Raw genomic sequence first — 13,657 nt, 5'->3', positions numbered from 1 at the left:
GCTGTTATTGTCAACAAAGCTGATAGGGATAAATAAGATTTAGGCCAGTATGTGTAAAAAGCAGGTGTTGACAAGATTTCTTATCTTATCTTATATAATACAGACGTTACTTCAAAAAAGAAGATGATTACGTCCTACGTTGATGGATAAAATTGTAGAATTAACAAAAAAGAATGTAAATCTATGTTTATTATACATATCTTGATGAAAATAAATCTAGAGCTAGACTTTTTAATTGTTTCTTTCTATCAATTAGATAATATTTAATAATAAAGGCGAATCAAGACATAGCTATACTGCGAACGCTTTACTGTTTGCTAAAAATAGAATAGAACCTGGTTCTAATTTTGGTTACAAAATAACCGGAGCAACAATGACTTTTGTTAAATCAAATATGCTTTTAGATTTATTATTTTCAAAAAGGCTAGCTTTTCCGAATTGGAAGGGCTATAATGGAAAATGGCGTATGTATTCTGCAAAATTCAAGAGGCATAAAGTTCAGGTAAATCTAGAAAGTCAATCATTGACCAGTTAACAACACAGGTGACAGTAACACACGTCTTACTAGTCTTAGTCTTAGTCGACTTAGTGTCACTTAGTTTAGAGTTTAGACTTATATAGATCTAGTTTAGTTATTTTAGTATTTGAACTCTTTCTCAATCAATATCATATGTTAGTTATGACTATCATTGACTATGTGACTGTCTATAGTATATATGTCATATGATTATCTAGCCTAGATGATAGATCTAACTAGTACTAGAATCTAGATTCTAGATACTAGGTCTAGATCTAGATCTGTACTAGAGTCTAGATTCTAGATCTACTAGCTAGGCAGTAATGGCAGTAGAGTCTAAGTCTAATAAGTACAGAAGTTTACTACAGAAGTCAGTCTAAGTTAGAGTCTACTGTCTTGTCTTACCTACTAGATGTAGATCTAGATCTATTCTATATAGATTAAAATAGATCTAGTAGTAAGTAGTATATAGTATAGTATAGTAAGTATATTATTCTATATTGCCTATTCTAGGCACTCAACTCAAATTCCCCAAAACCAAAGTATACTAGATCTAGAATCTAGATATGAAACACAACTAATAGGATTAATTGATGATTTTTCAAAAGGTTTAGTTTAACAGTGAGCAAATAGATGCTATCTTCTAGATTTTTCCAAAGCTTTTGATAAAGTTCACCACCATAGTTTGCTTAAAAAATTAAAATATTTTGGCATTGATGGTCCATTGCATCAGTGGATTAAAGATTTTCTGATTGGGTGATAACAAACTGTAATAATAAATAGCTCTAAATCAATACCAATAACAGTAAACTCAGGCATACCTCAAGGAACAGTCTTAGGTCCACTAATATTTTTAGTTTACATATAAACGATTTACCAAAATGCATTAGTTAAGGAACAAAAGTCAGATTATTTGCAGATGATTACATAATATATAGAACAATAAAAACAACACAAGATAAAGATATTCTACAAAGAGAATTAGATGAATTACAGAAATGGGAATCGAATTGGAGCATGTCTTTCCACCCAGAAAAATGTCAATTAAGAGTAACAAAAAGCTAAAACAAATTAATTCCACTTATATAAATCTTATTCATGCCAATCATGGTAAACCAGTAACACAAACTAAAAACGCAAAAATACCTAGTAGGTGTTATAATAAATGAAAAACTGTCATAGAATCCCCATATTAATGAAACTATCAAAAAATCAAACAAAGCATTAGGGTTTATTAAAAGAAATTTCTATAAATCAAATAAGAACATAAAACTAAAATGTTATTTAACCTTGGTTAGGCCAATAATAGAAATGCATCCTCCGTTTGGGACCCCTCAACTCAAGAAAACATTAAGAAACTGGAACAGACACAAAATAAAGCAGTGAGATTCATAACAAATGAATATTCACATTTGGCTAGAGTAAAAATCACTAAATTTAGAAAGCCTTCAGGACAGAAGTAAAGTAGCAATTATACATAAAACACTGCACCATAATCTTCAAATACAAAAACAAAATTTAATAAAATACTCAGAAAGACACAAAGATAAAGGCACATTCCTCATCCCATATGCTAGGACAAATTTGTACAAATGCTCCTTCTTCCCTAGTGCTATTAGAGCATGGAATGGGTTGCCTGAGCTAGCCAGGAAAACCAGTGACTTAGCAGAATTTAAGTCATTGGTTAATATGCATGACTAAATGCATGATGCGTAGGACATAATCATCTTCTTTTTTGAAGTAACGTCTGTAAGATAAGATGAGATCTAGATTTAGATCTATATAGATTTAGTCTACTAGATGAGCCTAATAGTGGCAATACTCATACTCATAGTCATACTCTCATTAGTCTCATTTACTAGAATTATAGAATATCTAGATATAGTGATAGTATGATTGTTGATAGTTACATAGACTAGTAATATAGTAGTATAGTAATAGTATAGATCTACTACTCTTAGTCTTAGTATCTAAGAAGTCTAACTCTAGACTAGATTTAGTCTTATCTTCTTATCTTTAAATTATCTTATAGTGACATAGTCTTATATTATTATTATAGAGTCTAGATGTTACTTCAAACAAGAAGATGCTTTTGTCCTAGTCCTACAAGTCATGATTCTAGATCTAGGAGTCTAGATGATATTGATAAATCATTAAATCTAGTCAATCTAGATGTCATCTATCTAATCTAGACTCTAGTCTAGAGCCACTAGAGGGAATGAATAGTCACTAGTTTTGATTTTTAGTGTCTCTAGTCTAGATTGACTAGATCATGATCTAAAAATAATCTAATATTAAACTATAGTCATTTTGTCTAACCAAAAACCCACAATATCAATGTTAAAATGAGCCTTTATTTTGATAGCTATAGTATTACAAAACTAGTGTATTTTACATTGTTTTTGTTCATGGTCCATTTCTTATCTTATCTTATAAAATATAGTCGTTATTTAAAAAATAAGAGGATTACATCCTATGTGTGTTCTTAGGTCAATCTAGTCATGCATGTCAACCAATGACTTAAATTCTGCTATTCTGCCAAGTCATTGGTTTTCCTGGCTGGCTCAGGCAACCCATTTCATGCTCTAATAGCACTAGTGCAGAAGGGGCATTTGTACAATTAGTCCTAGCATATGGAGCGAGGAATATAGAACACATTCAGACACATGTATATGTTTCTGAAAAACAAGGTTTTACTTGGGTTCAGAAAGCACTGGTATGACATGTCTCTTATTTTCTTCTAGGACAGAAGGAGCGTAGTTCTGGGGTTAAGGAGGTTTTTTATTTTAGAAAATTTAGGTATAGCCAAATATGACCTATAGATCTAAAATGCTTCTAAATAGGCACAAAAACACATGGCATAGCCTTTGTGTAAATAGGGGGTGTTCACTAATATTCATTTATTACTATCATTATGAACGCTATTTTAATTTAACATTGAGGCTTCAGCTGTGACTGTGAGGCCGCGCTACATTTTTAATTAATATTTTATTACTATTTTGCCACATATCACTAATGCGCTACAAATATAAAAAAGGCAATCTAAAGTGATAGGCCACTAAAGCAAAAAATATCCAAAAGAAATTAACAAAGAAACACAGTGATAGGTACAACCATTCTCTCCCTCTCTCTTATTCTGTCTCTCTTTGGTGCCCTAATTATTGATTGACCAGGTAGGTACTAAGCATGATATGATCAACACAGTATTAGAAAAAAAAAAGGAAGCAGGAGGGACAATTATTGATCGATCAGGTACCAAATTTAGGACACAGTCACAGAGTGGAGTGAGCAGGATAGACAAACTGTGTCTTGCAGTTTTTTTTTCTTTTTTTGGGTCAACTAGACCTAGATCTAGGTAGGCTAGATGGGTAAAACTTGTGTCTAATGGCTTGGTTGTGGCATCCGTTATACACAAAGAAGGAAGCAATTGACAGTGGGAAAAGTAACTTTGACCTGTCTGTCTTGAGTTGCTGTAAAAAGAAATCATTAATATAAAAAAAGAAATTTGAAGATAATATCATTTTTTAAATACAATTACGAAGAAGTGTTCGTTAGTGCACTTAGAGTGTTTGTTAATGTTAACGCTTGACCTCATTAACCTGACTCTCTTTGACATCATATTTTATTGTAACTGTTTGTAGCGAAACAAAACATTATCAATTTATATTGAAAAATGGATGATGAGTTTATTCATTCTGCTGAATGACCTTTGTAGTAAGTTGGACCCTTTACAATTTGCTTACCAGAAGGGTAAGGCGTAGACGATACTATCATAAATATTTTAAATTGTGTCTACAAATATCTAGACTTACCTAACACTTATGTAAGATTGTTCTTTATTGATTTCTCATCAGCTTTTAATAACATACAAATTCATTTTTTTATTGAAAAATGAAAGTGTTGAAGATTAGTCCATATATACTACTATAGGCTAATGACCTCTTAGTCTAATGCTACTGCATCCAGAAATAAACATTAGTATGCCATGCATTGTTATCTCTACATTTGTAATAAAGTGTCTGTCTAAGGTTAGCTGAAGGGTAAATCATAGAAAGATTAAACTTTAACTACCATTTAAATGCAAGAGCTTGAACAGGAAACAGCTCTAGATGTGTAATAAGACTATCTAGCACTTTATAGAATTCCTATAAAACATACTGTATATATGCAGTAACCTAAATAACATTAAGCAAACTTTTGGACTGGTAGCTGCTTTCAGTTTGCAAATTTTTTTCCTCTTGATTGTTTTCCCTAGTGATTGATAACTTAGGAAAGTATCACCTTTCACCATTTCCAGCCAAATTATTTGACCAAGCAAGACTCTTTGCCCTGTCTCAATTCTGCTAATATTTTTTTTTTATTTCTTTTTATCATGTCAGTCTCAGGTTTAAGATCTAAGTGACTCCTATAAATATGTGACTGTTTTTCTTTTGCATGAAACTGTCTTAAAGTTAGTTTTGTGTTGTTACTTTTATTTTTGTGTGTAAATTTGGCGAATATAGTTATTTTTATTCAACTCTCTTTATAACAAACTCTGAATCTAAAGAGAGTTTTGTTGTCTATTAGTCAATGAAGGGATCTAAATAGATCCAATTTATAACTTTTTCTAAATCAGCTGTGATATTTAGTCTGTCGGCCTACTTAATTATTTTCTGAATATTAAATTATACTTGTTTTAAAAAAAATTTTCCCCCTTTTTTTTAAAGGTAGGAGACCCCTTGCCAAATGTGTATCTTTATGAAGGAAATCCTGGAAATGCAATCTCTGCTGTAGACCTGTATAAAGGCAAAAAAGGTGTTTTGTTTGGTGTAGTGGGTGCTTTCACTCCAGGCTGTACTAATGTGAGTTGTATCAGTTGTATATTAAGTAGCTCAGACAATACCTTTTACGATGAATAAAGCCTAGTTACTAACACATATATTGATGTATATAGAGGAAACTTTGATTTTCACATAATAACACAAACAAAAGCACCACTTAAATGTATATAGGCTGCCTTTACTAAGCATAAACCTAATGCTTTTATTTCATGGTCATTATCCATAACTATTGGTGTGTTAAAGTAATGTAGGAAATATTAATAAATATTAAATAAATGATAAATGTCTAAGTGATGACTTAATTATAAATTAAGTTATTTTGCTGCCATCCCCCATCATCCTGCGGGAGGTTAGGACTAGGAAGTAGATTATCTTTAACTCTAACTTACTTACTTAGGTCCTCCCGCGCCGTTCCGCGATTGGGCGGCAAACTGTCTCCATTAAGATCTGTCATTGGCAATGTCTGAAGCCTCCTCCCACCTGATGTCCACTGTTCTCTGAGGTCCTCCATGAAGGTGTGTCGCCAAGTAATACGAGGATGTCCCTGTTTGCGCTTTCCTCATATTGGCTTCCATGTCATCGCAACTCTTGTTATGCGTAATTCATTTTGATGTAGAACATGTTCTGCAAACCTCATGCGACGCTCTGTCACAACCTCACTAAGTGTTCGACTCCCAGTTCGGCATAGGATTTCCTTGTTTGAGACCCGATCTGTGTAACTGACTCCCAAAATCCGTCTCAGCCATTTTTGTTGAGCCACATTTAGTCTTTTCTCAATTTTGACATATGACTTCCATGTCTCACATGCATATGTAGCAGTTGGAATGACGATTGTGTTGAGAAGGTGTATTTTTGTCTCGAGCCCAATGGCTTGGCTAGTCCAAATAGGCTGCAGCCTTTGGAAAATGCTCCCTGCCTTTCCTATTTGGCACGCTACATCATGATAGGCTCCATCATTTGTTATGATGCTGTCAAGGTACGTGAACTTGTCCAGCTCTTCAAGCTTTGACTCGCCAATTTGGGTGCCTCTCTGTCTAGGCTCTCCGTCATTTCTTGAATGCATTTATTTGTAGCCCCGAGTAGTGCAACATCATCAGCAAAGTTCAAGTCCGTCAATCGGAGTTGTTCATGCCATGGAATACCAAAGGCAGTCTGGTTCATTGCTCTCCTCATTATGTAATCGATGGCTAGGAGAAAAAGGAAAGGAGATAAGATGCACCCCTGTCTCACACCTGTCTCGATGGTAAAAAACTGTGTTGTTCCCTCTTCTGTTTTAATGCAGCAACTAGACTGACTGTAAAAGTGTCGTTGGATATGGACAAATTTTTCTGGGATGCCGTATTCTCTAACTATTTTCCATAGTGATTCTCAGTGGACACTATCACTATTTTCCATAGTGATTCTCAGTGGACACTATCAAACGCTTTTTTGAAGTCCACGAAACTTATCGTTAGCCGTTGTTGGTACTCAAGACTTTGTTCTATGATATTTCGTAGAACGAAAATCTGCTCTGTACATGATCTGCCTCTTCAGAAACCTGCTTGTTCTTCTCTGAGCCTTTCATCTACAGACTGTTGAAGCCGTCTCAATAAAACAGTGCTGAAAACTTTACCCGGGACAGAGAGGAGAGTAATGCCCCCCCCCCCTCCCCCCAGTTGTTGCAGTCAATCACTCCCTTTTGCCAGTCCTCTGGGACTTTTGAAGTTCGCCAACAGAGATTTAAGAGATCAGTCATTCTGCTTTAACTCTAAAGGAGCATCCAAAACATTTTACCACTTTGCTTTTACAAGACTAAAGTTAAGAGGATTCTTTCTAGTTTTCTATCTATAAATGGAACTTTCAAAGCTATAATATAGATATAGGACTCCTTAAGAATAGATGTAGAACTTATCAATAACAGTGAATGGCAAAAAAAGGATGATGATATTAAAATGTAGTTCTTAAATATAATATTCCTGTGCATTTGTAGTAATAGTAAAAGTGTGTTACAAACTTCCATTTTATACTAGAAACATTTCAAATGAGCAAAAGTCTTTAAAAAACGACAAAGAAAAATGTGTGCTCTAACCTTATTTATTCAACTCCAAGTTTTTTGTCTGAAATTCAAAATTATAGAAAATTAAGCTTTATGTTGAGTTACATAAGAAAAACAGTTCTTAATTTTTAAAAGCTGTCTTCCTACACACCATTTTGAGAGCACAGCTGAACAACACCTATGCTGTCACCATACTTTTTTTTTTATTCATGAAGGAGAGAATGGCTAGAGTGAAATTAAAAAAAAAAAAAAAAAAGAAAACTGGTACAGTTCTACTTGTGTTTAATTGAACTAATGATTCTTAGATTCTTTTACTTGTTGTGGAAAAGGTTCATACTATCAACAAGTAACAAATATTTAAGCTAAATCATTTCTACACAAATGCACTCCTGCTGTATGCACAATCATCCTTATTAGCCTGATCTAGAAAAAGATTTTTGTTTGTACCCATTATTTAGACAATTATAACTGAACTATTTGTAATATTTACAAGTTTTTTTTTGTTCTTACAGTCTCACATACCAGACTACCTTTCCCTTCATGAAAAGTTCAAGGTAAGAACTGTAAATATTTCCTATACAATTTCTTGGTCAGCACAGTCTTTCCTCTTTCCTCGCATTACATATATGCATACTTTTTTTTTTTTGACATAAAAATATAAAAAAATATAAAAATATAACAAGCTTGGCCTCAACAAGAGTCTTAATATTTTATTTGTTGTAGATAACATGTCCACACTGTATAAATAACTCATTTTTAAGGAAAAATATTAAGATATATATATATATATCTCGTGTGGAGTTTTTGATCTCCCATCGAGCGCCTCCCCAGGTGGCGGATAGGGGAATGCCCTCCAGATATGGTGGGTACCGGGGAAATAAAATACCCGGGGTGGATCAAAATCAAACCTGCTGCCTTGCAGGAAGTGGAGGGATCCACAAAGGCTAGGGCACCTTACCCGAAAATAAAGGCAGCTATCCAGAGAGCTGAAAGGGGCAGCCCCCCAGATGGTTATGCACAGGGCTAACAACTCTGTCATATAAAAAATACTGTTACGAAAGCTAATACACACAAGAAAACCTGGACAGATCTCAACGGAAAACGACCTAGGCCTGGAAAAGGACATGATAGATGACGTGGAAGCAGATCTGAAGCAGCTTGGGGTTAGGGCGTGGAGATGAAAGGCCCAGGAGAGATCTGAATGGAAGGATGTGTTAAAGCAGGCCAGAGCCCTCCATGGGCTGTAGCGCCACTGGGATGGATGGATATATATATATATATATATATTAAGATTTATATATATATATATATATATATATATATATATATTTTAAATGCCATTATTTTCAACATAATTTGTCTTTAATGTTTAATTATACGTTATTGATGACAGGAAGAAGGTTACATGATCTCTTGTGTTTCTGTGAATGATCCTTTTGTAATGGATGCCTGGGGCAAGAGTACACATGCTGATGGAAAGGTGACATTAATTTCTTTTGTTTTCTAACTGAGCTGATAGAAATTAAAGATCTCAGTGCTATAGACATTTTTGAATGTTAATGTTATTTTCAGCTTAAATGAAATAGCTAACCTACTAGTCACTTAGGAAAAAAATAGTTGACATCTGTATTATAGTTGAGCAAAACTAAGATTCTGAAATGTAACCTTTTGCTTGACATAAAGTTCTGCAGGAGAAATGTCATTGAGAATGTAAAACACAGTCACAAACCGTTAGTTAATAACAATGTTGACCTTGAACTTATCTACCTAGCTTAAGTCTTCCTAATGAATTGTATTTATTTAAACTGGAGCTTTTCTCTGGAGCTTTTTTTTTCTACCACAAGTTGCACCAAGTTCTTAAAATGTATTTTAATGTTTCTAGTCCTGAGATTTTATATGTTAGAGCTTCAGTCAAATGGTACTTAAAGCTAATATCTTGTGTCTGTTTTTTTTTTTTTTTTTTCATTAATACGTATGAAGAAAAATATCTATAATTGGAATAATTTTCTTACTCTTCTCATTGTTACAATTATTAATTCTACCACTGGGTGGTAGAATCATGAAAAAGTATACATTGACTAAGTAATAATATGCTTTGAAAACAATAATGTTATAATCTAATAATCCCTTGCTTGATGTAAAATGTAAATCATAGCTAGAAATTTGTATCCACATAAGAAACTGCACTCCTTAATATTTGATTTCAAAGACAATACTTATTATTATTATTATTATTATGTTAGAAATGAACGAGTAGTCATTCTCTGGCGCTGCCAGGGTCGAGTTTCGCTAAAGAGAAACAAAATTCACCGTAGTCCCTTTAACAGTTTCCACTGAGGAATTTTCTGGTGATGTGGCAGGTCTGCAGCAGTACCGCCCTCTGACAGGCAACGAAGATGTTCCTAGGAATGTTAAGGGCCTTGAAGGTGTCTGTGAGGTCAGTTATTATCCCCTCGGTTGATATAACAATGGGGTATATTGTTATTTTGGACAATTTCCATAGACGCTTAATCTCCAAGCCTAGGTTCCCATATTTTCTTTGTTTTTCTTTGTTTTTCTATCTCAGTTTTTCTTAAATTATGAGACAGTGGTACGGCGATATCGATAATGGTAGCGGTTTTTTCATTTTTATCGATGAACAGCAGATCCGGGCGATTGAAATCTACCGTTTTGTCGGTCAGAATAGGCCTATCCCAGTACAGCAGATGTTCAGTAGACTCGAGAACCTCTTGCGGAGAGTATTTATAATAAGGGGGAGTGTCCTTACCGATCAATTTGTACGTCAAAGCCAGGTGTTGGTGTATTAACTTTGCAACTTGGTTATGGCGACCCAGGTAGGCTGATTCTGATAGTGCTGGACATGGACATCCTGCCATAATGTGTTCAATCGACTCGCCCACATTTTCGGCATTTGTCGACAACATTGAGTTTCAGGATATGCTTCTCGTAATTTTTTGTCCTGATTACTCTGTCCTGTATTGCTGTAACAAAGCCTTCTGTTTCAGGGTAGAGATGACCTGCTTTGAGCCATGTTAAGGAAGCAGCTTTGTCGATGTTGTCCCCATGTAATAAAGCCGGAAATTTTCCGTGAAGTGTTTTTTCCTCCCATTGGCGAATCTCATGCCCTACGTCGTCCAAACCGACATTGACATCAGCATTGTGTAGGTTCAGAGGGGTTGCATCGGAGTCGTATTTCCGTAGGAAGGAAACTAATTTGTTGCTTTAGGCGAGCAGTTTTGATCGTATTTTTAAAACTTGCATCTTACACAATTTGAAGATGTTCTGCAATCCACGACCCCCATCCTTCCTGGGCAGGTATAACCTTATGGTGGAGGACTTGGGGTGTAGGCATCGAAACTTGGTTAGTAATTTTCTAGTGAGTCTGTCAATGTCATGTATGTCGGTGTCAGTCCATTTGATCACACCGAACGTGTAAAGGAGCACTGGGACGGCCCAGCTGTTTATTGCAGTGATGAGATTACTGCCAGACAGTTTGGTGTTGAGGATTTTATTAACTCTTTGCCTATATTTGCCAAGAAAGTCCTCTTTTAATTTCTTATGGTTTATCTTGGCATTCTGGTTTATTCCAAGATATTTATAAATAGAGGCGGAGTTCAATTCCTCGATGCCTTCAAATTCAATGTTGGTGTTCGTTGCCTTGCCCTTTTTAATGCTTATGATGCCACACTTATCCAGGCCAAAAGACATACAGATATCGTCACTAAAGCATTTTACCGTTTTGATTAAGGTGTGTAATTTTTGCTCGGTTTCTGCATATAGCTTTAGATCATCCATGTGGGACACACATTTTGTACATTTATTATTATTATTATAACATCTTAATGTCATTTTAAAGAAGTGGAGTTCCTTCACAAATTCTGTTAAATTTTTTTTTATTACACACACACTGAACATGCTATGGTAGCATGAAGACAGGCCATACAACAATGAAAAGATAAATATTTTCTCATTCTCAAGCCAAATTTAAATTTCTTTTTTTACTTTGAAAATTATTATGGTCAAATATAGTTTTCTCAGTGTGGCCAATGAGCAAGTAATTCTTTTCCCAACAATATACTGACTTAGACTTGGCTCCTCCCTGGCCGTTCGGCGCATTGGGTGGCAAGCTGTCTCTATAAAGATCTGTCATTGGCAATGTCTGAAGCCTCCTCCCACCTGGTCTCCACTGTTCTGAGGTCCTCCATGAAGGTGTGGCGCCAAGTTATACGATGACATCCCTGTTTGACTCCCAGTTCGGCATAGGATTTCCAATATACAGCAACTTTTAAATTTCTAGGAAAATCGTTAGTGCCATGTTCAAGATGTCCAGGTTCTACCCATAAGTATTCATGAAGCTACAAGTTGAATAGATGTTAGATGTATTATAATAATGTTTTGAAATTCTTTTTACAGATAAGAATGTTAGCAGATCCAAGAGGGGAGTTCACAATAGCTCTAGGTATGGACCTAGACTGTAAACAAATTATGGGTGGCATCCGATCACAGAAGTAAGTAGGGCTTTCTGTTACTTTCTTTTTCTTGTTAAGTGTCGTTCTTTATCTTAAAAACAGTTTTATATTTAATGAAAATTTATTGGTGAAATAATAGGAACAGAATAATGTATAGAAAGCAGAAAATATGTTAGAAAGCAATGGAAAAAAAAATATATTAACAAGTTTATTTTGTTGGATGTTTTGTTTTTTTTTAAGAAAAGATAATTACGGAATAAAATTTTGTTAATGAACACTTTTAACTGCACTTTTTTTTTTTTTAAATATATAATCCAAAATTTGTTTTCTTTCGTTCTTCAATTTGAAAGATACTCCTTGGTGATAGAAGATGGTAAAATTCAAAGCATCAATGTTGATCCTGAGCACACAGGCTTGGCATGCCTGTTGTGTATAAAGAACATGCGAGCCTCTGATTCACCAGTTCCCAAGAGATGATGAAAATCTGACTAATATTTGTTGCTCATGTTGTGACCTCCAAAAACATTTTGTTTTTGATTTAGTATAGAATTTAACCTATTGTTTGTTCTCAACATTTTTTTCCCCTGGAAATGTAAATATATAAAAGCATACCTAAGTTGATATTTTTTTACACTTATGCCTAAGGCTATCTTAAGACTTGTTTATATCATCAAAAGATTTTTCTGTAAAAAAAAACAACAATGCTGAGTACTGACAGTGAATGTTGTTGGTGATGTGGTTGTTTTTTTTAATTACATTAATTTAAATACAGTACTTTGTATTTTGGTGTTTTCTTGCCAGTAGTAGCTTTTTGTTTAGAAGTCACTCAAGAATAGTTTCCTACTAAATGTATACTTCTATCAATTTATTTTTTTTACAAAATTTGAAAAATATGTTATTTAAGTCTGTGGACTAGATGTTGAAAGTTTTATTACAATACATGATTTTAGTATAAAATTGTAATATTTCCCACAGTACTATCTTAATTTCATTTTGTTTCTAAAACAACATTCAAATGTAAAATGTCTACATTTGTTTTGTAACTAAATTGGTAAATAGGCTTGATCTGTAAATATTGCACTAGTCAGTCATTTAGTTCTAAACTTTTCATGTATAGAGGAGTTGTAAAAAAAAATGTCTGTTCATATGAATGTGTTCTCTTTAATGGTTAATATATTAATCAGGTTTAGTTTTTTTTTCATGTCATTTTTAATCAATGGAAATCAATTATTAACTTAAGAAAAAAAAACACAATTTTCAAAAATGTATTTTTCAATATTAGTATATTTGTTTCTTTCTGTAAGCTGATAACTCTATGTGTATATTATTTTATTTCATGATATATTTGATTGAAAAAAACACATCTTAAATCTCAATCATGGGTATATTATTTAATGTACTTTATACTGGTTCATAGGCCTTATATGACCCTGATCATGCAAGAAAAGGAAAATATGTTTAAAATACCATCTTGCAATATTCCTAAATGTTAATGATTGGGTTTCATACACTTTAAACTTAACATGCTTAAGTCTTGCTTAACAATCTCATTTTCTTAATGGGTTTCCTTGTAAAAAAAAATTATAAAAAATAGTACAGTATTTCTAATTGTATGTTGAATCTCATACTGTTTAATATTCTGAAAAGTAGAAATCACTTTGGCTGCTATTTGATTATGAATGATTCTTAGAACTTTAAATGATGATATATAAAGATATAAATACTTTTCAACAATAAAAGAATAATTACCTTCTAGGAAAAGGTGTTTTTATTGTTTGTGCAACAGAACTTTCTATTTACACAATTGTTTTGTCCA

The 13,657-nt window shown here is 33.7% G+C and overlaps 1 protein-coding gene across 1 annotated transcript; it reads left to right on the top strand.

The window, feature by feature from the left end:
- The first annotated feature begins 324 nt into the window (after positions 1-324).
- LOC106057061 (peroxiredoxin-5, mitochondrial-like) lies at positions 325-13,602 on the top strand. The gene is made up of 6 exons (XM_056023584.1): positions 325-502; positions 5,224-5,358; positions 7,885-7,926; positions 8,766-8,852; positions 11,786-11,880; positions 12,192-13,602. The coding sequence occupies exons 1-6, from the start codon at positions 374-376 to the stop codon at positions 12,316-12,318; spliced, it is 615 nt and encodes a 204-aa protein (XP_055879559.1). The 5' UTR covers positions 325-373; the 3' UTR covers positions 12,319-13,602.
- The last annotated feature ends 55 nt before the right edge of the window (positions 13,603-13,657 follow it).

Source organism: Biomphalaria glabrata, chromosome 3 (genome assembly GCF_947242115.1).
Source record: "Biomphalaria glabrata chromosome 3, xgBioGlab47.1, whole genome shotgun sequence".
In the NCBI taxonomy this organism is placed as follows: domain Eukaryota; kingdom Metazoa; phylum Mollusca; class Gastropoda; family Planorbidae; genus Biomphalaria; species Biomphalaria glabrata.
Note: the sequence above shows the minus strand (reverse complement) of the source record. Positions and strands in the feature narration are given on the sequence as shown.